Below are 25,944 nucleotides of genomic sequence, written 5' to 3' on the forward strand. Positions count from 1 at the left end.
TAACAAGGAAGTGACCCAAAAATGCCCCAAAACCAACAGGAAGTTAAAAAAAATCAACAGAAAGTAACCTGGTAAAGTAGCCTGGAAATGTACTAGAAGTCAATAGGAAATTATCGAAAATTTACAAGAAGTGACCCCGCAAGGACTTAAAAATTACAACGAAGTGACACCAAATTAACTCATTGCCTGCCATTGACAATGATAGATGACGATTCATTTAAACAGGGAGGATTGGCTGTGGAGAGCCGTCAATGGCAGCCAGTGAGTTAACTTATTTGGCCACAAATAAACTGGTCAGGCCCATATGAGATATAATTGCCATGAATGTGGACCACGAACAAAGTTTGCCACTGCTGGTTGCACGCATCTACGTGGGAACGTTACGAATGTGCTGAAAAAAGTCCGAAATGTGATTAAAAATGTGGTTTTGCTTTTTTTACTGAAATAACATCACCGACACTAGAATTCACGTGGGTGCAAGCAAATAGCTACTGTAGGTAGCCTGCCTTTCTTTTGCTACTAGAAGCAACATTTCCAGTGAATGATGGCGTTGGCTCGGCACATCAATTTGGAAAGCACTTCTCACCAGTTAATCTTCTTTCTTCTTGCCCCTTTTGAAGAGCTAAAAAAAGGGCTACTAGGTTGCCTTTCCAACTTAGTAAACGTATTATTTTTCTCTCGTTTACGCGTGTGGACAAGCTCTGTGTTCTCACGGTGACTCGACTGCATGCACAACTACAGAGTGCGTTCAAGGGCCACTCCAAGACTCCTCTAATTTGAATGGCCCCTGAAGTGCTCCGGTTCCCACTTTAGCAAAAAGCATGGAAATCGGTGAATTGTTCTTTTCTGAACTGAGAGAGAATGAGAGAATGGTTGTTCCTACAGTAGGTCTGAATGATACATCGTTTGAACATCGTTATTGCGTTGTTCGGATGCGCAATACTTGGATTGCAAGAAAATGTGATAATTTAATTTTTTTTTAACACGCAAACTTGTTTTTCTGCATCTTGCTTGTACAGTGCCACAACCTCTCACCCTCCCTCCTGCTAAGCAGTGCGACCAAACTGTTTATTTGGTCACCAGTGCAGCTGGCGTGTGGTACTTAAAACGAACGATGATGGACAGTTATATAACTTTGATCTGGCCAGAGAAGACTCGTTAGTTCTACGATCAAAGGCACAAATGTGTTAATCATCGTCAAGTTTGTAACACACAAGCGGTAGCCCAGTCTGAAGTGTGCTGTGGCAATTCATTCATTTTGTAAGTGAGAGGCTGTTCTCAGCAGCGTGAGCGTCATAGCATCAAAGAATTTGAGTGGAGTCACTCAATGAAACATTTAATAAAGACAAGCATTTTTCTACGTTATTCTTGTTAAAAAATAATTCATATTATGAAGGCGGTGTGCATGGGTTTTTTCCGGGTTCCTGCCACATCTCCAAAAATCGTGCATGGTATGCTGATTGAACACTCCAAATTGTCCGTAGGTGTGCATGTGTGTGTGAATGGTTGTGTGTCTACAGTATACGGCTAGGTTAATACTGCAGGTCCTAATGCACAAATCGGATTTTTTCGTGTTTTTCTGAACTGAGTGAGGCATCAACTTGACGGTCTAAACGGGACAAGTCGCATAGAAGTGGACCATTTCAAATCCGACCTGGGTCACTTTTGCATGTGGTTTAAATCCGATCTGGGACACATTTTCCCAGAATGTGGCGGCGGTCTTCAGAAAAATTCTGGAACAGCCACTGCCCAGCCGACTTCAGGCGAAGGCGGACTGCACCCTGAACTGGTCGCCAGTCAGTCGTAAGACACACACACACCCATTATTTCAGGGATGATGCCCAGGGTATAGTGGCCTGACGCGCTTCTGCTCTGTGGCAGGCAAAACCAAGTAGGTCTGTCTAGCTGTGGCCTGCAGTACTCGCCCATCCTCCAACACCCTTTTTTGGTGCCTTCCGCGTTCCATGACGTGCAAAACGGGTAAGGGATTAGGTTTTTTTGGTGCCATCCGCGTTCCATGACGCAGAAAAGGTTTTTGGTTTGACACAATTTCTGTCTTTGCGGTATTGGGCTGTTTCTCATATGTTTTACTGTCTTGGCCAACATAGTTTTTATGATCATTAAAATGCAGATACATGCACATGAACACACATGCATCACATACTTATTATACAATATCTGTGAACAAAGGAGAAGAGCACCACCATAAGGTCACAGCATCACAGTGGCATGCACACCACATCCTCATCTCAACATGCACACATCCAAAACCACTTATACTGTGCCTCTTTCATCCATTTCAGGCACTTGTCACACACAGGATGTTTAAGATCCACCCCTTTTAGTGTGTGTACAGGTTGAGGCAGGTTCACACGCATTCTTCCTACGTTTTCAAAGGGGGGCATGGGGGGTTGGCGACACACACACTTACAGACACAAAGCAGCGATAAATGAAGGGGCCCGTCTAACATAAGTACTACATTCAAAGAACATTCTTGAAAAGACATAAAAGCTTCCTTTAGTGTGTGTATATAGATATGTCGGTGTGTGTGAGCGTGTGTAGTTGTCTAATTCTGTATAGACATGATTAGAACCGAAACTCGAAAAGCTAAAGCACAAAGTATGCCAGCTAACAGATTGAAATGTGAGAAGTCAAAATACTTCTTCTTTTTAATGAACAACTTTAGAAATCTTCAATATAGAGCCCCCCTCTTTATCTGATCTTTGTTGACTCCACAGAAGGAGGTTTTAAGAAATAAGAATTAATCTATATACCTGATATTTAGCACTTTGGTAAAATTGAAGTTTTACGTCAGAATGAACATTGGTACTTTGCTAATTAGTTAGCAGGAACAGAAGCTTAGTACAGTACCTGTCCGAGGTCTAGCGTCACATTGACTTGGTTGAACTCGGTGCTGCGTGACAATGGCGGGCTCTGCCACCATCGCTCTGTCCCATCAATGGCGTTGGTGATGGGATGGGCGCGGTCACTGTCACCATGGCGACAGATGTCACAGTACTGGCCCTGGGGGAACACCGATATGTTAGCATTCTCCGTCACTGTCATGCAATAGACTTTTTAATTCAATTTTTACTTTAACAGAATATGTCCTAATGTCATCACTCCTGAAAATGTTTTGCTAAAATTGAACTTGAGCAGGATTTCTCTAAAACAGAAAAAAACAGAGCTAAAACTAAACTGTTAAAGAGCTTTGCATTCAGCTATCTTGTAATGTAGCAGAGTACAAATATGAGTAGTGAGGCTACATTCATGCAGCTTGAAAACTCACCTTTAAATATAAACTTCAGATATCTGTACTCTTTTTTTTCATGTTTCTGGGAATTTACTTTTATTCCACTAAATTTCTAAAATTAAATTACCGCTAATACAGTACTTGTACTCCAATACATTTCTTCTTGCCATCTTTGTTAATACACAAATTCCAAAGAAATTATTCATTGACTTATTGCATGACCCATGAAACACAAAGAATATCCCTCCCTGGATCTCATGAAAATAAAACACGGGTCATCAGGAAGTTGTTATATGGGTGCACCGCTAAAGGCCAGTAGACGCTGACGTCTCATTAGGAGCCTGGCAGACTAATTACATTTTTTTTTTTAAATCACTTAAAACAACACATTACCCTTGTAAGGATGAGGGGCACAAGAGTTAAATGAATGGATGAATGAAGTTAAACCTATTATAATTTTAACCGCTTGTTAATTACTAAAATACAATTAGTATTAGAAAATAACAAGCCTTTGATACTTGAATAGAGAAATTATTGGTGGCCCAGGGCACGTGCCGTACATCGCATTGTCTCTGATCAAACACCTAGCGATGCATTCAAACACAATGTGGAATGGACCATTGCAAAAACATTACCTCCCTCCCTCGCTCACTTTTACTACATGTGAGTTTTGGCAGTCAATTGTGATGTTGCTTTATGGAAAAAAAAAACCATAATACAGACAACAATGGTTGTTGGAGCATAGACTTCATAATGATATTGACGGGTCAGATTCGAACTTCAGTGTGCCACGCCTACAAGTAGAGGTCCATCCCACAATCTGCTTCAGTTATTCGCAGACGGTCGCAGCGACACATGCAGCGATCCAACGCCGGATTTGTGTTAAAAAAGTACGAAAGCTGTACCGCATACAAACGGGAAGGATGGTCTCAGGAGTGATTTGTTATTTTGTTCAAGGATTCGAGGTATTTATTATATTTTTCATACCATGCATGCATTTTGAAACGTTTTGAAAAAAATCAATTGGAGAAATCAGCCGCTACAGCATTTGCATTATACTTTGCAATACTTACGTAAAATAAATGCTCTCTGCACGTTTTTTTTTTTTTTTGCTTTTAACCAAGAATCGAGATTCTTTTACATCCATATCTATAAAGAAATCAGGGATTTAAGCATTTATTCACAGAATTTTCAACAGAAAAATCTCTTTGTTTACATATGGCGGCCGCTAATTTCCTTACTGACTAGCCTCATAGTTCGCAGTATTTACATAAAATAAATGCTACCTGCGCAGTTTTTTTGCTTTTAACAAAAAATCAAGACTGTTTTACGTCCATATCTATGAAGATTTCAGGGATTTAAGCATTTATTCACAAGAATTTTCACTGGAAAAGCTCTGTTTACCTTTGGAGGCTGCCACACTGACTGACAGACTAGCATCGTACTTTTTTGCACTTCCGATCCGATACCGATATTGTTTTGCACTTCCGATCCGATACCGATACTGGCCGATACCGATACCGGCCTATCTGAGCATGTATTAAAGTTTAAAGTTATTTAGCCTCCTTACTTAGTTGTCAGACTCATGTTGAAAAGGGTTTTATTACTCTTGATAACAACTAGCCAGCTGAATTAGGTGAGTTTGAATAACACACAATGGTTGGTAACAAGAAACTGACCTGTTTATTCAGTGACAAACACAAAACATTATAAATGACAAACAGAAATGGCATAGTCAGTCAGTAAAACGTGCAAATAATATGGTAAACTGTCAGTGGAAAATCCCATAAAGCCCCCAAGCTATTAGATGCTTTTAATGTTTCGTGCATTAGTTACAAAAATTGTATAAAAAGCCTCTCAGGTTTAAATAAACGACTATTTAAGTATCAAGTTAACATTTTAAATCAGTAAATAAAATACTCAAGTCCCCATTTTGTATCAGCAGCTTTGAACTACATTCAATTAATTAAATTTTGCGAATCAACTGTTTAAGTTGTTAAAATTGCTCCCGCTATTCCATAATTTCCCTTCTGTCTACTATTGACATGTGAAAGTTTTAAAACTGTTTTGAAGATAGATTCAAGTAGGCCTGTCGCGATAACAAATTTTAGTGTGCGATAATTTATTTCATAAATTATTGCGATATGCGATATTATTGCACCCCCCAGTTTTACAAAAAAAAAATTACGATAATACTGTGAGAATACAGTATATATTGATAGATCATGTACACCCATTTAAAGACAATAAATGTTTACTTTAAATTCAAAAATACTTTTTAGGAAATCACAACTAAAGACAATAGACCATGCCTCTTTTAAGTAAAAGACAACAATATTTATACTGCACAGAAACACAGGAGAAATAAAATGTGTTTTTTAAGAAAAATACAATTCCACTTAATAATTTAAGCATCTAGGCAAATAAAAACGTTTCCCCTCATAGCTTCTGCTATGGCGTTCCATGTGTAATACAGTGGTACCTCAACATACGAAGTTAATTCGTTCCAGGAGCTTGTTTGTAAGTCGAAATGGCCGTATGTCAAGCAGGATTTTCCCAGAAGAATACATTATAATTCCAATAATTCGTTCCACAGCCCAAAAACCCACACTACATCCTTAATAAATACTGGTGTTACTATTACAAATAGGAATTACAACGAGCAAAACAAATAAAATATGAATAAAAATCAGAATAACAATAATATAATAATAGCAATAAAAATACGGTAATAATAATACAGTACAGTACCTGTAATAATGTAACGAATCGGGTTCTAATGTGGCGGACTTTTTTTTGCTGCACCTGAACGCACCGTGGGGCTGACGGTGAGTAGGAGGAGAGCGCTTTTTACTTTCTGTTTCGATCCTGGCGTCAACAGCAGTGGACACTCGACGAGTTGATGGAATAAATGATTAGAAACCTGACGAAGCTGGCGATTTCTTTGACGATGTTACCACAATAAGAACTGTCACCTTAACTTATAAAGACTGGCGAACGGAGGGGGACCGCCGGCCGAGATCGGCATTCTACGACCCAGTTCATGGATGCACACACCATGCTTATATTTTGCTATCATTCACATCTTCATTTCAATGGTAAGCGTCACCTTTTCTTTTTTTTCTCCACCTGCACTAAACTTAAACTGCACTAAACTAAAAACAGAACTAAAATGGATTTTTGCGTAGTTGCTAACAAGGAAGCCGAACTTTTAACAGCACGTCAGCCGCACGCGCGCACGCAGGTGCATGCGAGGCGATAAATCGCAGCGGAAAAATTATCGCCTTCATTTTTATTTACCGTGGGATCAATGGAATTATTGCATATTGCGACAGGCTTAGATTCAAGTCAAGATTTTGCCGATTTAGGAGTATTTTAGATAAAAAGTTAATTAGGTTCGCTTGGAAGGTTCACTACAACAGCCTACAAGGGAAGTCTCCTGCTTTAAGATGGCGGCTGTTTACTAACGCACCTAGTTTTCAATGCATGTGTATGTCGCTAAATGCTTGATTAGGTTGGTTTTATTAAAACTTCTTACAGCTTTACCACCACGCTTGACTTTATTGTGGCATATGTTGCACTCTGCCTCTTCATCTTTGTCGTCCTTTAAGGTGAAATGATCCCACACAGCTGACATTTTTAAATATAAAGTCTCTCGGTAAATTGGGAGACGTAGTGTAGTTGAAGGTGTGCCGTAAAATGCGGACCGGATTTTAAGGAAACCGAAGCAAAAACTGGAATGGATTATATCGGTGCGCTGGAAAACCCGGACCGGATTTTCAACAAAAAAAACTGGATCGGAAGTCTGGATCGGAATTTTTCCGTGTCGGCCAATCCGATACCGATCCGCATTTTTTTTGCCCATATCGGCGTCCGATCTGATACGTCCATATCTGTAAAGAATTCAGGGATTTAAGCATTTATTCACAAGGATTCTCACCTGAAAAGCTGTTTACATATGGCGGACGCCACATTGACTGACAGACCAGCATCAAACTTCGACATATTTACGTAAAACAAATGCTAACTGCACGTAATTTTGTTGTTGTTGCTATTAACCAAGAAACCAGACTGTTTTACATCCATATCTATAAAAAATTCGGGGAATTAAGCATTTATTCACAAGAATTTTCACCGGAAAAGCTCTGTTAACATATGGCAGCTGCCAGTGTGCCACATTAATTGACAGATTAGCATTGTACTTTGACATATTTACGTAAAATAAATGCTACCTGCACGTTTTTTTTTTTTTTTTTGCTTTTAACCAAGAATCGAGACTGTATTACGTTCATATCTATAAAGAATTCAGGGATTTAAGCATTTCTATACAATAATTTTCAACGAAAAAAGGTCTTTGTCTGTGATTCCACTCGGCCAGTTTTGACAGCAACGCCAACAATGCAAGCCCCCGATTAATCGGCCCGGCACACCGTCAATATCATTATGAAGTCTATGGTTGGAGTTACTGTGTTTAACGACTTATCAAATGAGAAAGACCACACTGACCTTTCTGTATGTGTTTCCCATCAATGTAAGTTAAGATAAACCAAACAATGGTATTAAGAATAAAATTAAAAAAAACTAATGTACCCTTGGTAGACTCCTTCTCATTCAGCTGAATGGTGAAAAGTCTAAAAATGTATGACTGGTGTATTATTTCCTAAATAATGTATACTGAGCCAGTAGTTTCAGATAGGACCACGACTTGGTCAGCCCACTATTCATAGTGGCTTAATGTCAGAACATGTCGATTTCATGTGTCGCACCAGATGCTGATGTAATCTCAAAGCTGAAGGTGGCATATTGTCAACAGACAACTGAACCTTCAGTCTAGTATGCGATACTAACATTTTCAAGTTGATCTCAATACTCAGAAAAATACTCGATATTCAATAAGATTTTCGATAGCACATACGGTAAGTAAAAACGCAAAATTAAATCTTATATATTAGGGCTGTCAAAATTATCGCGTTAACGCGCGGTAATTAATTTTTTAAATTAATCACGTTAAAATATTTGACGCAATTAACGCACATGTCCCGCTCAGACAGTATTCTGCCTTTTGGTAAGTTTTACAGCAAGGCTTTTTGTGCTGTCTAACAGCGAACTCTTGTGGTCGCTTTGCGACATGGTTTATTGTTTTCTTGCCAGTTCAATATGGCTGCACGATGTCTCGGGCTGACGCCTACGTTGTAATGTTGTGCTTATATGATCCTTGGACAAGATTTGTCCGTAAGTATGGTTGTTGTAAAGAATGTACATATTATGTTAGTAAGCGAAATGTTATATTTTCTGTATGAGACACTTTTTGTTTATGTTTAGTGAACCTGTATAGCGTGCTAAGCTAACGTTGTTGCTAATGCAATGCTTGTGTACTTTTTTTTGTAGTTTTACGACGGTCTAAAGAGGACAATGGTTTGAGACCATTTTATTAATAAATCAGATGAAAAAGGAAGAAGTCTGATTATTAAGGTGTCTTTCACTAGCTGTCTAGCTTTGGAAAAAGTACACGCTTCGGAGTGAGGACAGCATAGATAGATTTAAATGACAGTAGAGTGAAATGCCCACTACAGTCCTTATGTACCGTATGTTGAATGTATATATCCATCTTGTGTCTTATCTTTCCATTCCAACAATTTATTTTACAGAATATATATATATATAATTTACAGAAAAATATGGCATATTTTATAGATGGTTTGAATTGCGATTAATTGCGATTAGTTTGACAGTTAGGCTGTCAAACGATTAAAAATTTTTAATCGAGTTAATTACAGCTTAAAAATTAATTAATCGTAATTAATCGCAATTAATCGCATTTCAAACCATCTATAAAATATGCCATATTTTTCTGTAAATTATTGTTGGAATGGAAAGATAAGACACAAGATGGATATATACATTCAACATACGGTACATAGGGACTATATTTGTTTATTATAACAACAAATCAACAAGATGGCATTAACATTATTAACATTCTGTTAAAGCGATCCATGGATAGAAAGACTTGTAGTTCTTAAAAGATAAATGTTAGTACAAGTTATAGAAATTTTATATTAAAACTAGGGCTGTCAAAATTATCGCGTTAACGGGCGTTAATTAATTTTTTAAATTAATCACGTTAAAATATTTGACGCAATTAACGCACTAGGCCCGCTCAGACAGATTTAAATTTCAGTACAGTGAAAGGCCAACTTGTTAATTGTGTTTTATGGAGTTTTTCCGCCCTCTGCTGGCGCTTGGGTGTGACTTGCATATGTTATGTGGCGTAATGTCGCCCTCTGCTGGCGATTCAGTGCAGCTGATTATTTGGGTTTCGGCGCGCTTTTCTGACGTGATTATATGTCGACGCGAACTCACACTAATAGAGAGTGCTATTCAGACCAGCTAACGTCTGCATCCAGTATTCAGTGGCAGTTCTCATAGCCCCATCACACTGTTTGTGTCTAATAAATGCATCGCTTGTGAGTTATATTCCTCCTTTGTTTAAATTCATGAGCATTAGATAGTTATTGATGTGTATTTGAATTTGTTCACATATATGGTGAAATGCAGTTACATTGTTAGATGCTTGTGAGCTAATTGGCTAGTGCTACTGCTCAAATGGACACGTGTGTGTACATTTTATGTTATTTTGTGATTTATGCAAGTTATTGACACATTGCCTTGTTATTTTCAGTTTTACAAAAATACAAGAAACGTGCTCCTGTCAAAAAGAGATGACTTCAGTAAAGCCCATGCAACTTTGCCACACCGTCTGATTTCTTTTTGGAACTTATGTTCGCTATCTGTCAATTTGTGTACAGAATAGGGCTACTAGTTTATTTTTTGATTGAAAATTTTACAAATTTTATTAAAACGAAAACATTAAGAGGCGTTTTAATTAGGGCTGTCAAAATTAACGCGTTAACGCGCGGTAATTAATTTTTTAAATTAATCACGTTAAAATATTTGACGCAATTAACGCACATGTCCCGCTCAGACAGTATTCTGCCTTTTGGTAAGTTTTACAGCAAGGCTTTTTGTGCTAACAGCGAACTCTTGTGGTCGCTTTGCGACATGGTTTATTGTTTTTCTCCTCTCGTTCAATATGGCTGCACGACGTCTCTGTTGTGCTTATATGATCCTTGGACAAGATTTGTCCGTAAGTATGGTTGTTGTAAAGAATGTACATATTATGTTAATAAGCGAAATGTTATATTTTTTGTATGAGACGCTTTTTGTTTATGTTTAGTTAACCTGTATAGCGTGCTAAGCTAACGTTGTTGCTAATGCAATGCTTGTGTACTTTTTTTTTGTAGTTTTAAAGGGGACAATGGTTTGAGGCCAATTTATTAATAAATCAGATGAAAAAGGAAGAAGTCTGATTATTAAGGCGTCGTTCACTAGCTGTCTAGCGTTGGAAAAAGTAGACGCTTCAGAGTGAGGACAGCATAAACAGATTTAAATGACAGTAGAGTGAAATGCCCACTACAGTCCTTATGTACCGTATGTTGAATGTATATACAGTGCCTTGCAAAAGTATTCGGCCCCCTTGAACCTTGCAACCTTTCGCCACATTTCAGGCTTCAAACATAAAGATATAAAATTTTAATTTTTTGTCAAGAATCAACAACAAGTGGGACACAATCGTGAAGTGGAACAAAATTTATTGGATAATTTAAACTTTTTTAACAAATAAAAAACTGAAAAGTGGGGCGTGCAATATTATTCGGCCCCCTTGCGTTAATACTTTGTAGCGCCACCTTTTGCTCCAATTACAGCTGCAAGTCGCTTAGGGTATGTTTCCATCAGTTTTGCACATCAAGAGACTGACATTCTTGCCCATTCTTCCTTGCAAAACAGCTCGAGCTCAGTGAGGTTGGATGGGGAGTGTTTGTGAACAGCAGTCTTCAGCTCTTTCCACAGATTCTCGATTGGATTCAGGTCTGGACTTTGACTTGGCCATTCTAACACCTGGATACGTTTATTTTTGAACCATTCCATTGTAGATTTGGCTTTATGTTTTGGATCATTGTCCTGTTGGAAGATAAATCTCCGTCCCAGTCTCAGGTCTTGTGCAGATACCAACAGGTTTTCTTCCAGAATGTTCCTGTATTTGGCTGCATCCATCTTCCCGTCAATTTTAACCATCTTCCCTGTCCCTGCTGAAGAAAAGCAGGCCCAAACCATGATGCTGCCACCACCATGTTTGACAGTGGGGATGGTGTGTTCAGGGTGATGAGCTGTGTTGCTTTTACGCCAAACATATCGTTTTGCATTGTGGCCAAAAAGTTCAATTTTGGTTTCATCTGACCAGAGCACCTTCTTCCACATGTTTGGTGTGTCTCCCAGGTGGCTTGTGGCAAACTTTAAACGAGACTTTTTATGGATATCTTTGAGAAATGGCTTTCTTCTTGCCACTCTTCCAGAAAGGCCAGATTTTTGCAGTGTACGACTGATTGTTGTCCTATGGACAGACTCTCCCACCTCAGCTGTAGATCTCTGCAGTTCATCCAGAGTGATCATGGGGCTCTTGGCTGCATCTCTGATCAGTTTTCTCCTTGTTTGAGATGAAAGTTTGGAAGGACGGCCAGGTCTTGGTAGATTTGCAGTGGTCTGATGCTCCTTCAATTTCAATATGATGGCTTGCACAGTGCTCCTGGAGATGTTTAAAGCTTGGGAAATCTTTTTGTATCCAAATCCGGCTTTAAACTTCACCACAACAGTATCTCGGACCTGCCTGGCGTGTTCCTTGGTTTTCAAAATGCTCTCTGCACTTTAAACAGAACCCTGAGACTATCACAGAGCAGGTGCATTTATACGGAGACTTGATTACACACATTTGGATTCTATTTATCATCATCGGTCAGTTAGGACAACATTGGATCATTCAGAGATCCTCACTGAACTTCTGGAGTGAGTTTGGTGCACTGAAAGTAAAGGGGCCGAATAATATTGCACGCCCACTTTTCAGTTTTTTTATTTGTAAAAAAAGCTTAAATTATCCAATAAATGTTGTTCCACTTCACGATTGTGTCCCACTTGTTGTTGATTCTTGACAAAAAAAATTAAATTTCATATCTTTATGTTTGAAGCCTGAAATGTGGCGAAAGGTTGCAAGATTCAAGGGGGCCGAATACTTTTGCAAGGCATTGTATATATCCATCTTGTGTCTTATCTTTCCATTCCAACAATTTATTTTACAGAATATATATATAATTCACAGAAAAATATGGCATATTTTATAGATGGTTTGAATTGCGATTAATTGCGATTAATTACGATTAATTAATTTTTGAGCTGTAATTAACTCGATTAAAATTTTTAATCGTTTGACAGCCCTAATTAAAACCCCTCTTAATGTTTTCGTTTTAATAAAATTTGTAAAATTTTCAATCAAAAAATAAACTAGTAGCCCGCCATTGTTGATGTCAGTAATTACTTACACAATGTTCATGGGTGCTGAAGCCTATAAAATCAGTCGCTGAAACGCCGAAAAACACAACAAGTACACCTTTGACTGTGCTGTCATTTTAATCTGTTTGAGCGGGGCATTTGTGCGTTAATTGCGTCAAATATTTTAAAGGGATTAATTAAAAAAAATTAATTACCGCTCGTTAACGCGATAATTTTGACAGCCCTAATATATATATATATATATATGTATATTAACAAGGAAAATGCAAACATACTCTTCATTATCATTACTATCAAGAGAAGTGCAAAACCAAATAACCCCCATGCCATCAAATTTCTGGTGACCTGTGGTAGTGCTACACACTCACATGATGGCTGGATAAAAATATATATATAAATGAACACAACAGTTCAGATGGACTGAGTATTGATACGTTTCAGTATCGAACGTTTCAGTATCGATAGTTCGATATTTTGCAGTACTTTTGACTATCTTACTGCAATTAGCAAACACATCTACCTACCGTATTTTTCGGACTATAAGTTGCAGTTTTTTTTCATAGTTCTATAGTTATCAGAATAACACTTAATAGCTATGGCCACGTTCGCGTTCTGCCTTTGGCAATGTGTGTTCAATTGTATTATTGACTTTTTTATATTGAAATGCATGCTTTTAGTTTGTAGCGCTTTCATGCCCACCTGAGGGCGCACTCGCACTTGTTTACGTGAAGAAGACCGCTCACACGCCAGAAGAAGACGGACAGCTACACAACTTGAGTGAGTGGGCGAGCTAGCGAGAGAGAAACACGGCTGTGAACCTACGTTCATTGGTTATGCTTGTAAACTATCTCTACAGTGGCAACGCCTGTGTATATCATCATTTCTGTTGTTGTTGTGTGTTTTCCTCCCGCGATCGGACACTTAAAGCCAGTTGTGCGGTTGTTTGAACGATGTGCTAATGCTAGCGAACGCATGCTAACCGTTTGTGTCATTGCTGTAACAGCACCTAATTATCATTTATTTACTTTGATGCGAACCTGTTTGGTATCGAAAACGAAATTGATTCCGCAAATCATACGGACGTCAAGCATCGTCATTTGGGAGTTTAGCTCGCTGTATAGCCAGGACCGAGCTGTAGCGTTATAGTGAGGACAGTATATTCGCATTTCGTTGTTCATGCACTGTACACTTATTCAGCATGTTGTTCTCTATTGTATTTTTATATTAAATTGCCTGTCAAGATGACAGATCTGTTCTGTTTTGGATTTTATCAAGTAAATGTCCCCCAAAATGTGACTTATACTCCGGTGCGACTTATATAAGTTTTTTTTCTCTTCGTTGGGCATTTTATGGCTGGTGCGACTTATACTCAGGTGTGACCTGTAGTCCGAAAAATACGGTAATTAAGAAATAATTCTAATAAACTACCTTTAAAATAATACAAACATTCCATTAGAGTACAAGATGCACACTTTACGGCATAGTTTGCACAAACACAGGCACGCACATTTACTGCTCCTGCTGCTTTTAATTGGTAAAAAACTCTCACTAAATGCAATCAAAAAAAGAAAGGATTATCCTGTTGAATGATGTATGTGTTTACAAATTAAGGATCCCAGCGCCTTGAGACTTCAGTCTGAAAGCAAAGAACCCAGAGAAAACCAATGCGGAATGGGTTGAATAGGCAAACTCCACACAAGAGGGCCAGAGCCCAGATTTGAACCCGCAACCCTCTTAACTGTGAGGTGGATGTAGCAACCAGTCAGCCATTTTCCACCCTTTTATAAGTGAATTACAATGTTTTTTCTATTAAGCTATTTTGACGTGGTTCAAGCTTACTGTGTATACTGTATACTCATTTTTTACAGTTGCAGCATTTGGAAAACATTAATTAAAGGTGAAATGAGAAACTTGAGTGTGTGAGATGTCTCCATCAAAGTTGTGTGACAGTCCTCAAGTGATCCAATTTAACTCATCAGCAATGTCGCTCCTTTAAATCACCTGCAAGAGTGGCACAGCCAACGAGAAGTCAATTCCATCCCCCACATGATAGGACCAATAACCTTGTTCAGTGCAATCCTATGTCCAGGGGACGACAGAAAGAATCACCGGAGGAGGTGGGACTCCAGTTGGGATAATCCCGCCAGAGCAAACGCTACAATTGGCTGACACGGGTCAGTCACCAAGAGGAATGTGGAGAGGAGGCGGGAAGCTGGATGGCCTTCATCATTAACCCATCAATGCCAGACAAAAGCCTTAACCTTTCTCTAATAAACATGCCAATTGTATCAAATATCAATAGGTTAACATGACAAGGTGTCATTAGAATGATAAAAGTCGTCAGCAGTCAAACGAAATTGTCAACCGGCAAATATGTTGCTAATGAGCTATGAGATTAGCAGCAAGCTACCATTTTAAAAAGCCATACATATTGTAAGATGTGTTAAAAAAGCTATGAACTTGTAAAGTCATGATCAACACATTAAACTGTAATGAACAAATCAATGCAATAAGTAACCATGAACACACTACACCCTAAGAACTTTGAGGGACGTGATCAAAATATAGGGAGAAAGCGGAGGACCCTCTTTGGAGGAAAGCACTTCTTTTGAAGTAAGTGGAGTCAGGTGGGAAAGCCAAAAGTGAGGGGGAACGAGCCCGAAGAAAAGGGAAATAGCAAAACATGTAGCAATTTTATTTAATTATTATTTGTTTATAATAAAAAATAAACTATATATTTTTAAAAATAAAGTATTATACATTACTACAATAATATATTAATAAAATTAATTGTTTATAATAAATGTAATAATAATTTTTTTATTACATTAAATTAAGACAAATTAATGCATTCACGGCCACGCTTTTTCACAAGAAGATATGGAAGAGATTCTGAAGCAAGTCCACTGTGCAGCTGTACAGTTCAGAGCTGCATTTTAATGACTCAAAGTTGCAAATCACCCTTTTAGATTTGTTTAACTGTAGATTCAACTGTTTTAGATTGAAAAGTACACCCACAAGAGATGAAAGGTGACAAAAGGCAACTAACTCACAAGCTCAAAGTTTATGCATTTTGCCCTTGACCAGAGAATGGATAGGATTTGTATAGTATTTGCAAAGTATGTGTTGAGGTAGTCAGCACAATTGTGGGTGTGTGATAAATGTGTAACAGTACAACAAATCTCTATCGCCAACGTGATAGACCTTGGAAAAAATTGCATCCGTGACTGATGTCATACCTGGTGAGAAACCTCAATGTAAGTGTGCGTATTGCTAAATATGATACGCCATTATTTTGTGATCCAAAAGCCAATCCTAAAAGCTGTTTATTTAGGCTGTTTTGCAGAATAAAACTGCTCTTCAGATGTTAGTGTCAAATAAAAAAAACAAAAGATAGCATAGTATTCACTGTTCTGGTTGATAATGTTATAATCACAAAACAAACATTTCCTCTATAGTGGGGGGAATCTTTTGCGATTTGGAAACGTATCTATGTTGTACTGCTTATTACTTTATTACTAAAGGAAAAATTATTTTTTTATTTAAAAAAAATTTTTTTTTTCTTTTTTCTTTCTTTTTTTGGGGGGGGGGGCTCAAACCTCTTAAACTACTGAACTGCAAAGAAAACTTTTAGCACAGTTATTTCTATAACACACACAAAAACTGATTTTTATTCAAAATGTTATTTTTTTCAATGATTTGCAAAATAAAAGTTAAGAAAAACAGCAATAACCCCAACCTCCATCTCCTAATTTTTATTTTCCCTTAGTTCCTCACATACTAAATGGTGGTAAATGGTGTTATACTTATATAGCGCTTTTCCACCTTTCAAGGCACTCAAAGCGCTTTACACTATCTCGTCATCCACCTACTGGTGACGGAGCACCAGGAGCAACGTGGGGTTCAGTGTCTTGCTCAAGGACACTTAGACGAGTTCATCACAGCGGAGAATTGAACCAACAACCTCTGGGTTGGGGGACAACTACTCTACCACTGAGCCACGTCACCTCAAATGCCAAATCTCAATTTTAACTACTTAAGAACATAGGATGTATATTAAATTGAAGTAATGCAAAGTGATGTAAACATCTACTTTTTTTCCTTTTTTTTAATAATAAAGATATAAGTAACATACACTCAGAAATAGAAGTACAAACGACCTATATCATGCAGAGTGAAATGGAATATATTTTGAAGATCGCGCAAACATTGACTTTTTTAAATCATAAGGAAATGAATAAGTATCCTAACATAAATGAACAAATAATAAGTCCAAAGTGCACATTGAAAGCTAAGATGTTCTGAACCTCCCCATCAGAGCAAATAAACTAATTATGATAAATAAGCCTCCTCAACTCTTTCGTTGCTCTTAAAGATTTGATACATTTTATGTTGCATTGCCCTTTTTTTTGTCGCATCAATTCAACAACCTTTTTTTTTTTTTTTTTTGCTGTTCCAGAAAACATGCACATTTGAACCAATCAGAGCTAACTATTTCTGCTGATCACATGCCGTCCGTGGAATAAAATAAATAATAAATATTGGTGGAAACAGATTACGCTACACAAGCAATTTATTAAACTTGTTGTTAACACTTGTGTATGTATCTGATGTTGGTAGATTGTTTACTTCTTGGAGATGAAATGCATGTGTGGCATCTTAGCATTTTTTTGTTTGTTTTTTTACATAGTGTTTTGACAGTTGCCGTCATATTTTCGGAATCAAAGCACCGTGTACCGGAACAGTATTCCGGCTCTGAATCTTATACCGGAACTGCGTTCCTGACCGTTCTGGCCCATTTTCACCCCTGGATATCTATCTTGTCAATGGCAGGAGATGAGTTAAACAACAATTTGAAAAAATGGACCCGCTCCCTTTAATACGTAGGTCCACTAGACTAGGTCCCAATTCTAAAATGTTATGTTTACTTGGGTTATCTGTTTGATACACTTGTTTGATGATCTTAAAGACTAAAGTGGAAAGTGCAAAGCAGTTTTTGGAAGGGCGCATGGACTTTTTGTATGGACGTATGCACATACAGTATAGCTGTACTGTATTTAAAAAATATATATTCTATTGGTTTCTCGCATACATAAGTCACGTCGTTTGTTCGGTTTGGTGGAGCTCACCTGGATTGTCTGACCCGGGTCTCCGGACACCGGGCCGCCAACCAACTTGCAGTAGAGGTCCGGTACGCTCTTCCCAGCCTCGTCCTCCCCGCAGGTAGCAGTGGCTGTAATCTTGGTGCCCTCGGCCAGGTTGAAGTACGGCGGGTGCAGGCTGTAGCCGTTTACACTGCTGCCGCCGCTCGGGACCTCCTGTGCCGACACCGGAAGAAGGACCAGCAGCACCAAGGCCGAAACTAACAGCGGTAAAGCGAGGCGCGTGGGGGGCGCCATCACCGAGACCACCTGCGCGGAAAAAAAGATTGTGGTCTCAGCGGTGAACTGAACTCGGAAAGCCGCACGACGAGTGAGGAAAACTTGACGTGCTCGCGGTTTCTTTGTGCGCCTGCTCTGTCCGTAAGGGGGTGCGCGCACGAGCCAATGGGCCTCCCACTTGAGTCACGTTACCTGCACACTCGTGCACGCGCGAGAGGGGGACAAAACTGGTCACTTAACTTAGTTTGATAACTTTTAATGATGTTATAAGCAGTTGTTCACAAAAAATTGACACCAAGTACTGCCTCCAAAGTTATTTGGTTCTTCATGTACCACCAGAATGACAAATTCCTAAAATTCCTTTGTAGGCACCAAATACTAGTCCTTCTAAAAATATTAGCATATTGTGATAAAGTTTATTATTTTCTGTAATGTACTGGCAAACATTAGACTTTCATATATTTTAGATTCATTATACACAACTGAAGAAGTTAAAGCCTTTTGTTGTTTTAATATTGATGATTTTGGCAAAAAAAAGTCAAGAAAAAGCAAAAATCCTTACCTAAAAAAATTAGCATATTTTATCCGACCAATACAAAAAAGTGTTTTTAATACAAAAAAAAAGTCAACCTTCAATTAATTATATTAGCTATGCACTTAATACTTGGTTGGGAATCCTTTTGCAGAAATGACTGCTTCAATGCGGCGCGGCATGGAGGCAATCAGCCTGTGGCACTGCTGAGGTGTTATGGAGGCCCAGGATGCTTCGATAGCGGCCTTAAGACCATCCACAGTGTTGGGTCTGGTATCTCTCAACTTCCTCTTCGCAATATCCCACAGATTCTCTATGGGGTTCAGGTCAGGAGAGTTGGCAGGCCAATTGAGCACAGTAATGCCATGGTCAGTAAACCATTTACCAGTGGTTTTGGCACCGTGAGCATTTAACTCCATAAAGCTTTTCAGCAGATGGGAGCATGAAGTGCTCCAAAATCTCCTGATAGCTAGCTGCATTGACCCTGCCCTTGACAAAATACAGTAGACCAACACCAGCAGCTGACATGGCACCCCAGACCATCACTGACTGTGGGTACTTGACACTGGACTTCAGGCATTTTGGCATTTTCTTCTCCCCAGTCTTCCTCCAGACTCTGGCACCTTGATTTCCGAATGACATGCAAAATTTACTTTCATCTGAAAAAAGTACTTTGGACCACTGAGCAACAGTCCAGTGCTGCTTCTCTGTAGCCCAGGTCAGGCGCTTCTGCCGCTGTTTCAGGTTCAAAAGTGGCTTGACCTGGGGTATGCAGCACCCGTAGCCCATTTCCAGCACATGCCTTTGCAAGGTGGCTCTGGATGTTTCTACTCCAGACTCAGTCCACTGTTTCTGCAGGTCCCCCAAGATCTTGAATCGGCCCTTCTCCACAATCTTTCTCAGGGTGCGGTCACCTCTTCTGTTTGTGCAGCGTTTCCTGCCACACTTTTTCCTTCCCACAGAGGTGCCTTGATACAAGCACTCTGGGAACAGCCTATTTGCTCAGAAATTTCTTTCTGTGTCTTAGCCTCCTGCTTAAGGGTGTCAATGGTAAATGGCCTTCTGGACAGCAGTCAGGTCGGAAGTCTTGCCCAGGATTGCGGTTTTGAGTAATGAACCAGGCTGCGAGGTTTTAAAAGCCTCAGGAATCTTTCGCAGGGGTTTTGAGTAAATTCGTTGATTCAGATGGTTAGGTTTGTAGCTTCTTTAGCATATCATGAAAAGGTACTCTAATTTTTTAAGACAGGGATTTTTGTTTTTTCTTGACTTTTTTACCAAACTCATCGATATTAAAACAATAAAATGCCTGAACTACTTCAGTTGTGTGTAATGAATCTAAAAATATGAAAGTCTAATGTTTATCAGCACATTACAGAAAATGATGAACTTTATCACAATATGCTATTTTTTTAGAAGGACTAGTATTCATGTGTTCACTTCTACTTTAATAATGGCTAAACGCTTAGATGTAAATATACGTTGGAAAAGAAAAACTGTACTTAATGATTCGAAATGAATTAACGGGAATAAAATACAATTTGCATTTGAATAGATGTTTAAAAACATACTATTCGACATTACTGTAGTTGCAAATGTATTTATATTATGAACATGCACCTTAACTGTTTTTTTTAAATAAAAGTAGAAGTCACTTAAACATTCTGTACAGTTAGATATAATTCAGTGATTTCTTTGCATACCACCCATAGGCGGAGTTTGACCTTTGTGGCAGTGGGGGGCAAATTATGTTGATGAACCCGAAACGCAGTGTCAGCAATAAAATTCACTTACAAGATACAGTGGGGAGAACAAGTATTTGATACTGACAATGGGAAAACCCATTGGTAGTGTATCAAATACTTGTTCTCCCCACTGTATATGCTCGGATAGTAGCTTAGCCCATGCCCGTACATACTGGCATCCCAGATGTGTGTGTGTGCGCGTGCGTGGCCGTGCACGTTTTTCTGTCTTACCTAGTGGAGAAGTAGACGCCGCATCCTTTTTGACTTAATGTTCCAGCCAGAATCTGTCCTCAGGTGGTTTTGGCTAAGCAAAGCAAATGGCCGTCTCTAAGGTGCACGTCACATGATGTGTTCGAAAAATAATTTTGACCCATTATTTTTTTAAAAATGTTTTTGTTCATTTCATTCATTTTTGTTGTTTTAGTGTTTTTCAACTTTTATAGACAACATTTTACCGACAAAGTCTTAATTTTTAATTCATACATAGGTATATAAGTCATTAACATGCAATGACATTTTCAGCCACCAGTCCCCCACCCTCAGGCTCCACCTTAATCTCCATGTATGATACCACCTGCGGTAATAATTTATATACAGGTATAGTAAATAGTTTAATGTTTATAGTCAGGGGTGAAAGTGGCTAGAATTTCTTGCCAGAACTTTTTTTTTTTTTGTGAAACCTCCTAATACTACTAAAATGCAGAGAAAACTGCTTTAGGCAATTATACCTATAACACATACACACATAAAAAACTGGTTTTACACATGCATCAGGCTACTGCATTACACATACTATCACAAATCAAACATGAGTAAGTGATTTTCATTTAGAATTGTATTTTTCATTCTTCCTTTTCATTCATTTTCCGAGCCACTTATTCTCACTAGGGTCACGGGGGAGCTGGAGCCAATCGCAGCTAACTATGGGCAGTAGGCGGGGTAATCCCTGATTTGGTTGCCAGCCAATCGCAGGGCACAAGGAGACAAACCACCATTCGCACACACATTCATACCTAGTGCCAATTTAGAGTATTCGATCAACCAACCGTGCATGTTTTGGGATGTAGGGGGCAAACCGGAGTGCCCGAACAAAACCCACGCAGGCATGAGGAGAAAAAAAACAACTGTAACCCCAACCTGTATCTCCTCATTTTTAATGTCCCTCATTTCCTCACATCTAAATGCAAAACCTCAATTCTAACTACTTAAGAACATAGGATGTACATTAAACTTGAAGATAATGTAAACATTTACAGTAAATATTTTTTTAAATAATAAAGATAAGTAAAAATTCATAAAAATAAATACAAATGACTTCGATTGTGTACAGTGAAACGGAATATAAAGATCACACATTGACTGCTTTAAATTACAATATAAGGAAATAAGTAGCCTAACATACAGTAAATGAACAAAAATAAGTCCAAAGTGCACATTGACATGAAAGATGTTCTGAACCTCCCCATCAAAGCAGAAAAACTAAGCCTCTTCAAATCTTTCCTTTCTCTTAAAGATTTGATCAATTTTCTGTTGCATTGCCCTTTTTTAATCACATTACAAGCTTTTTCTTTTTTTTTTAATTTTTTTTTTTGCTGTTCCAGAAAACATGCATTTGAACCTATCGGAGCAAACTACAACAACAACAGCTAACTTTTCTGATCACATGTCAGTATGTCAGTCAATTGAACTGACAACTGCGTCCATGCGCACATCGATGCGACTGCTCGTACCTTGTCTCGTCAGACTCTGACAACTGCTGTAGCTGCAGAGAGCTCAGTGCCGTCTGTGGAATACATATATAAATAACAAATATCGGTGGAAACGGATGACGGTGATGCTACGCAAGCACTTCATTATGTTTGTTGTTAACACTTGTGTATGTAAACCTGACGTTAATAGATTGTTTTCCTCTTGGAGATGCCTGTGTGGCAGCCAGGCAGGTTGTTTTTAGCATGGAGTTTTGACAGTTGTGGTCATACTTTCGGGATCAAAGCACAGTTCTGCCCTGTTCCAGCGCCAAATCTCTTACCGGAACGACATTCAGGCCCACTTTCACCCCTGTTTATAGTAACGGATACTTTCAGGTGGCACAAGAACAATTCACAGGCTGCATGCTGTCACAAAGAGCGTGCAAAACTTCTACTGGCTAACTCCTAACAGGCAACAATAGGTCCACCGTCCACATTTAATTAATCAGATCTGACATTAAAAAAAAAAAAAAAAAAAATCAAAAATGGGGCTCAGAGGGCCAATGCTATAAATATCTAGAATAAACTGTACCCACCAAATGTCATTGCCATCCGTCTATGAATAACGGAGTAGCAATTTTAAACACTGCAGTTAATTAATTGATCAGCCCTGAGATGAAAAAATTAAATAAATCCGGCTTCAAGGATCGATGTGTGTACGTCCCCAGAATACACCTGCTAAATTTCATTCAGATTTGTCCACGAATAAGGCAAGGCAAATTTATTTATATAGCACAGTTCAACACAAGGCAATTCAAAGTGCTTTACATCACATGAAGACCATAAAAATCACATTTAAATCAACACAAGGTAAAAACCAAGACAAAAGATCGCATTTAATCACAGAATAAAAATAAATAAAAATAAAACAAAAATAAAAATAAAGCAAAAACTACTACTACTAATAATCATTGAAATCAGCAAAGGAGATAAGCACAAGAGGAATAGAAGGCAGGTAGATTGAAATATATAGACAGTTATGGATATGCAGTGCTAAACAAAAGCATTTTTAGCCCTGATTTAAAGGAGCTAACAGTTTGAGCATACTTCAGACGTTCGGGTAACTTGTTCCAGAGGTGAGGAGCATAATAACTAAATGCTGCCTCACCCTAAGAGAGTAGTAACCGTTTTAATTAGTGTACTCCCCAGGAAGAACAACAACAAAGTAGGTGAGCTTTGGAGACCTCCCTAAAGGTGGTCTAAAAATACACATGTACATTATTAAATAGTGGTGTCATCGGATTAGCCTTGACACCTGAAGTATGGCATTATTGTGAAATGTCAAAGTGCGAATGAATTTGCCATTTCTAGTTTATTTGAACCGATAATGCACGTTGGATACACCACATATTTTACTGCCAGTTTGGCCAACAAAAGCTAAGTTAGTTTTGCTGTGACAGAATGTACTGCTCTCTAATATCAACCCTACTTCATGAAAGCACTTCTCTTGATGAATATTTTTAAATAAATATTTCTAAATATTTTGTGCTATTTCATGAGCTTTTCTCTTTTTGTGTATAGGTTGTTTCTTAAACGCATACACAGTCACAGTCAAAATTCTCCGGCAGTGCTCATGCCAATGGGTGTTTTTTTTAAATTTATTTATTTATTTTTTTTAAAGAAGTACTTCAACACTCCTCTACTTTCTGCTATCTTCTGGCCCTGGTCAATGAAGATGCTAGAAGAAAGCCTTTGATTCACCGTGGTAGCTTCTTTGGAATTCGTTTTTTCTAATAAATTTTTAGCTAAAAACCATATTCCAGGGGGGGAAATGGTGAACAATATACATTCTACAACTAGAAGACACATGCACACGCACACACACAGATAAGACGCAGTGATTGAAGACGACTTCCAGAATTCCTGGAATGCTCCAGCTACTTCCGCTCTGGATTGAGAAGATTCATGCACGTGCACACACACGTACAGAGTGCTTTGAAGTGATGCCTTGGGGTGACAGAAGTAGACAAGTACATGCAGGTCCTCTTTGTCTCCTTCAACCAAACATCAACTCAGGCTGCTACTTTTCATCATCATCTCTTAACCTCTCCTCCCCTTCTTTGTTACGGTTAATCTCTTCCCATATTCATCCTTTTGTGACGTTTCCTTTCCATCTCCACCTTTCTGGGCAGGTAAAAGGAGTCAAGGTTATAGATGCTTACAGTTATTACATTATTTTGTGCCTTCTTACCCCTGCTTAGTTGCTCAATGTGTAGTTGATTCCACATGACAGGAACATGTAAGTGAACACCCTGCTTCCCGTTGATTGTTTATAAATTATGGTAAGAAAGAGGTAGCACTAGCCCTCATCCTGTGGGCAAAGGGGATTATGAGGCAGGAGTTGTGTGATAGGCTAGAGATAAAAGGGGGCTTGGTTGTGAAGAGATGTGTGCCAACAGTAGGGCCTGGAATTCACATCAGTTTATTGGTATGATTAAAGGGACGGGGATGCAGCAGGCATTATAGGAGAATGCTATTGCCATCCCACTTGGGGCACTGACCTCTTTATAAGGTTATTTTTAAATTATTCTGTATAATGATAGTATTTATTAACATAAAACCAGCCCTATTTTTTAGTTATGAACAAGACATTACAAGCCCCAAGAACAGGCCAAACAAAAATGATGCTGATACATGACTGTCTTGCTCCTATGTGAGGTAAGGCAAGGCAGGGCTGTTGTGAATGTTGTCAGGGATCACCATTTGGCATGTTCTAGCATGCACGCCGGAAACCCGGAAGCTGTAACCTCGATTGAATGTCTGTGCAGCACAGACAGATGAGCTCACTCACTTACTTCCTGCCAGGCATCAGCAGGAGGAGGGGAAGTAACATTTACCTGAGGGGGAGGACATGTTGGAACTCAACACTCGATTATGACAGCAGTGCACAATGGGAAAGGCAGTACATTCACATTGCACCCTGAATAAACCAAATGGAGTAATGAGTGAGCTGGATTACACTAGAATATTCAGGGTAGAATATTAGGATGTTGCAGTTTTTTGGGAGCAGGGAAACAGGAGACACCACTATGGTGGGAGGAAGTTCCCTGATCAAATTCTGCTTACATTGACCTCTACTACAAGTTTACCTGGGATAGGGTGTTGTGATTCTCATGTGGTGATTACTACAAAAAGTAGAATGTCAGAAGATTTATAGAAACCAAACATTGCAAATTAGTATTTTTTCCTGCTTATTGTGAGAAATATGAGCATCTCTACAAAACTAACTTTTTAAAGCAAATAACAGCAGTTATTTGAGCAATTATATTACTTCAGAAGTGTGGATCAAACTTTGCATAAATCAGTACCCAAGAAGTAGATTCCAAAGAGGTCGGTGAGCCTACTTAATGCCAAACATTTATACTAAATCAATTAACCATAAAGCCTTGCTCAGCTTTACTTACCCTTCAACTTGTTTGTAGCCATTTTCCACCAAATGCAGATGTTACTGAGATTGTCTCAAGTTTGAAAAGTTCTGACTGCATTAAAATTTTAAACCAGGGGTCCCCAAACTTTTTCCTGTGAGGGTCACTAACTTTTCCCTTCTCTGATGAGGGGCTGGGGTCAGTTTTTGACAGGAAAAGTGTGACGATTGCAGGAGTGCCTAAATGTAAAAAATTATCGTTTTTCAGAAAGCCACAATCAAATAACCCTTTCTGGATTCTTCATGGAACAAAAGTAAATAAAAATAAAAATATACTAATAACACTATTAATCAAATAGATAATAACCAAATAACACTCTCTGAATTCTTCACAGAAAAAGGCCAAGAAATAAATAACACTATTGAGAGAAAAAAAAATTCAAAATGCTCTCTGGTATTGTTCAGGGGGCCGGACCAAATGTGGAGGCAGGCCGTAGTTTGGGGACCCCTGTTTTAAACTG

At 38.6% G+C, this 25,944-nt stretch overlaps 1 protein-coding gene across 3 annotated transcripts in view; it reads right to left on the reverse strand.

The window, feature by feature from the left end:
* Positions 1–18,172, reverse strand: part of lama5 (laminin, alpha 5) — a 92,009-nt gene extending 73,837 nt beyond the window's left edge. For all 3 annotated transcript variants that reach the window (XM_057824000.1, XM_057824010.1, XM_057823991.1), the window contains exons 1-2: positions 17,786–18,172; positions 2,873–3,025 (exon numbers count right to left, since the gene is read on the reverse strand). In XM_057824000.1, the coding sequence (XP_057679983.1) occupies positions 2,873–3,025; positions 17,786–18,055 (423 nt within the window). In that variant the 5' untranslated portion in view covers positions 18,056–18,172. The remainder of the gene's footprint in view (positions 1–2,872; positions 3,026–17,785) is intronic.
* Positions 18,173–25,944: the final 7,772 nt, after the last annotated feature.

The sequence above is a fragment of the Corythoichthys intestinalis genome, chromosome 2, assembly GCF_030265065.1.
Source record: "Corythoichthys intestinalis isolate RoL2023-P3 chromosome 2, ASM3026506v1, whole genome shotgun sequence".
Lineage (NCBI taxonomy): Eukaryota > Metazoa > Chordata > Actinopteri > Syngnathiformes > Syngnathidae > Corythoichthys > Corythoichthys intestinalis.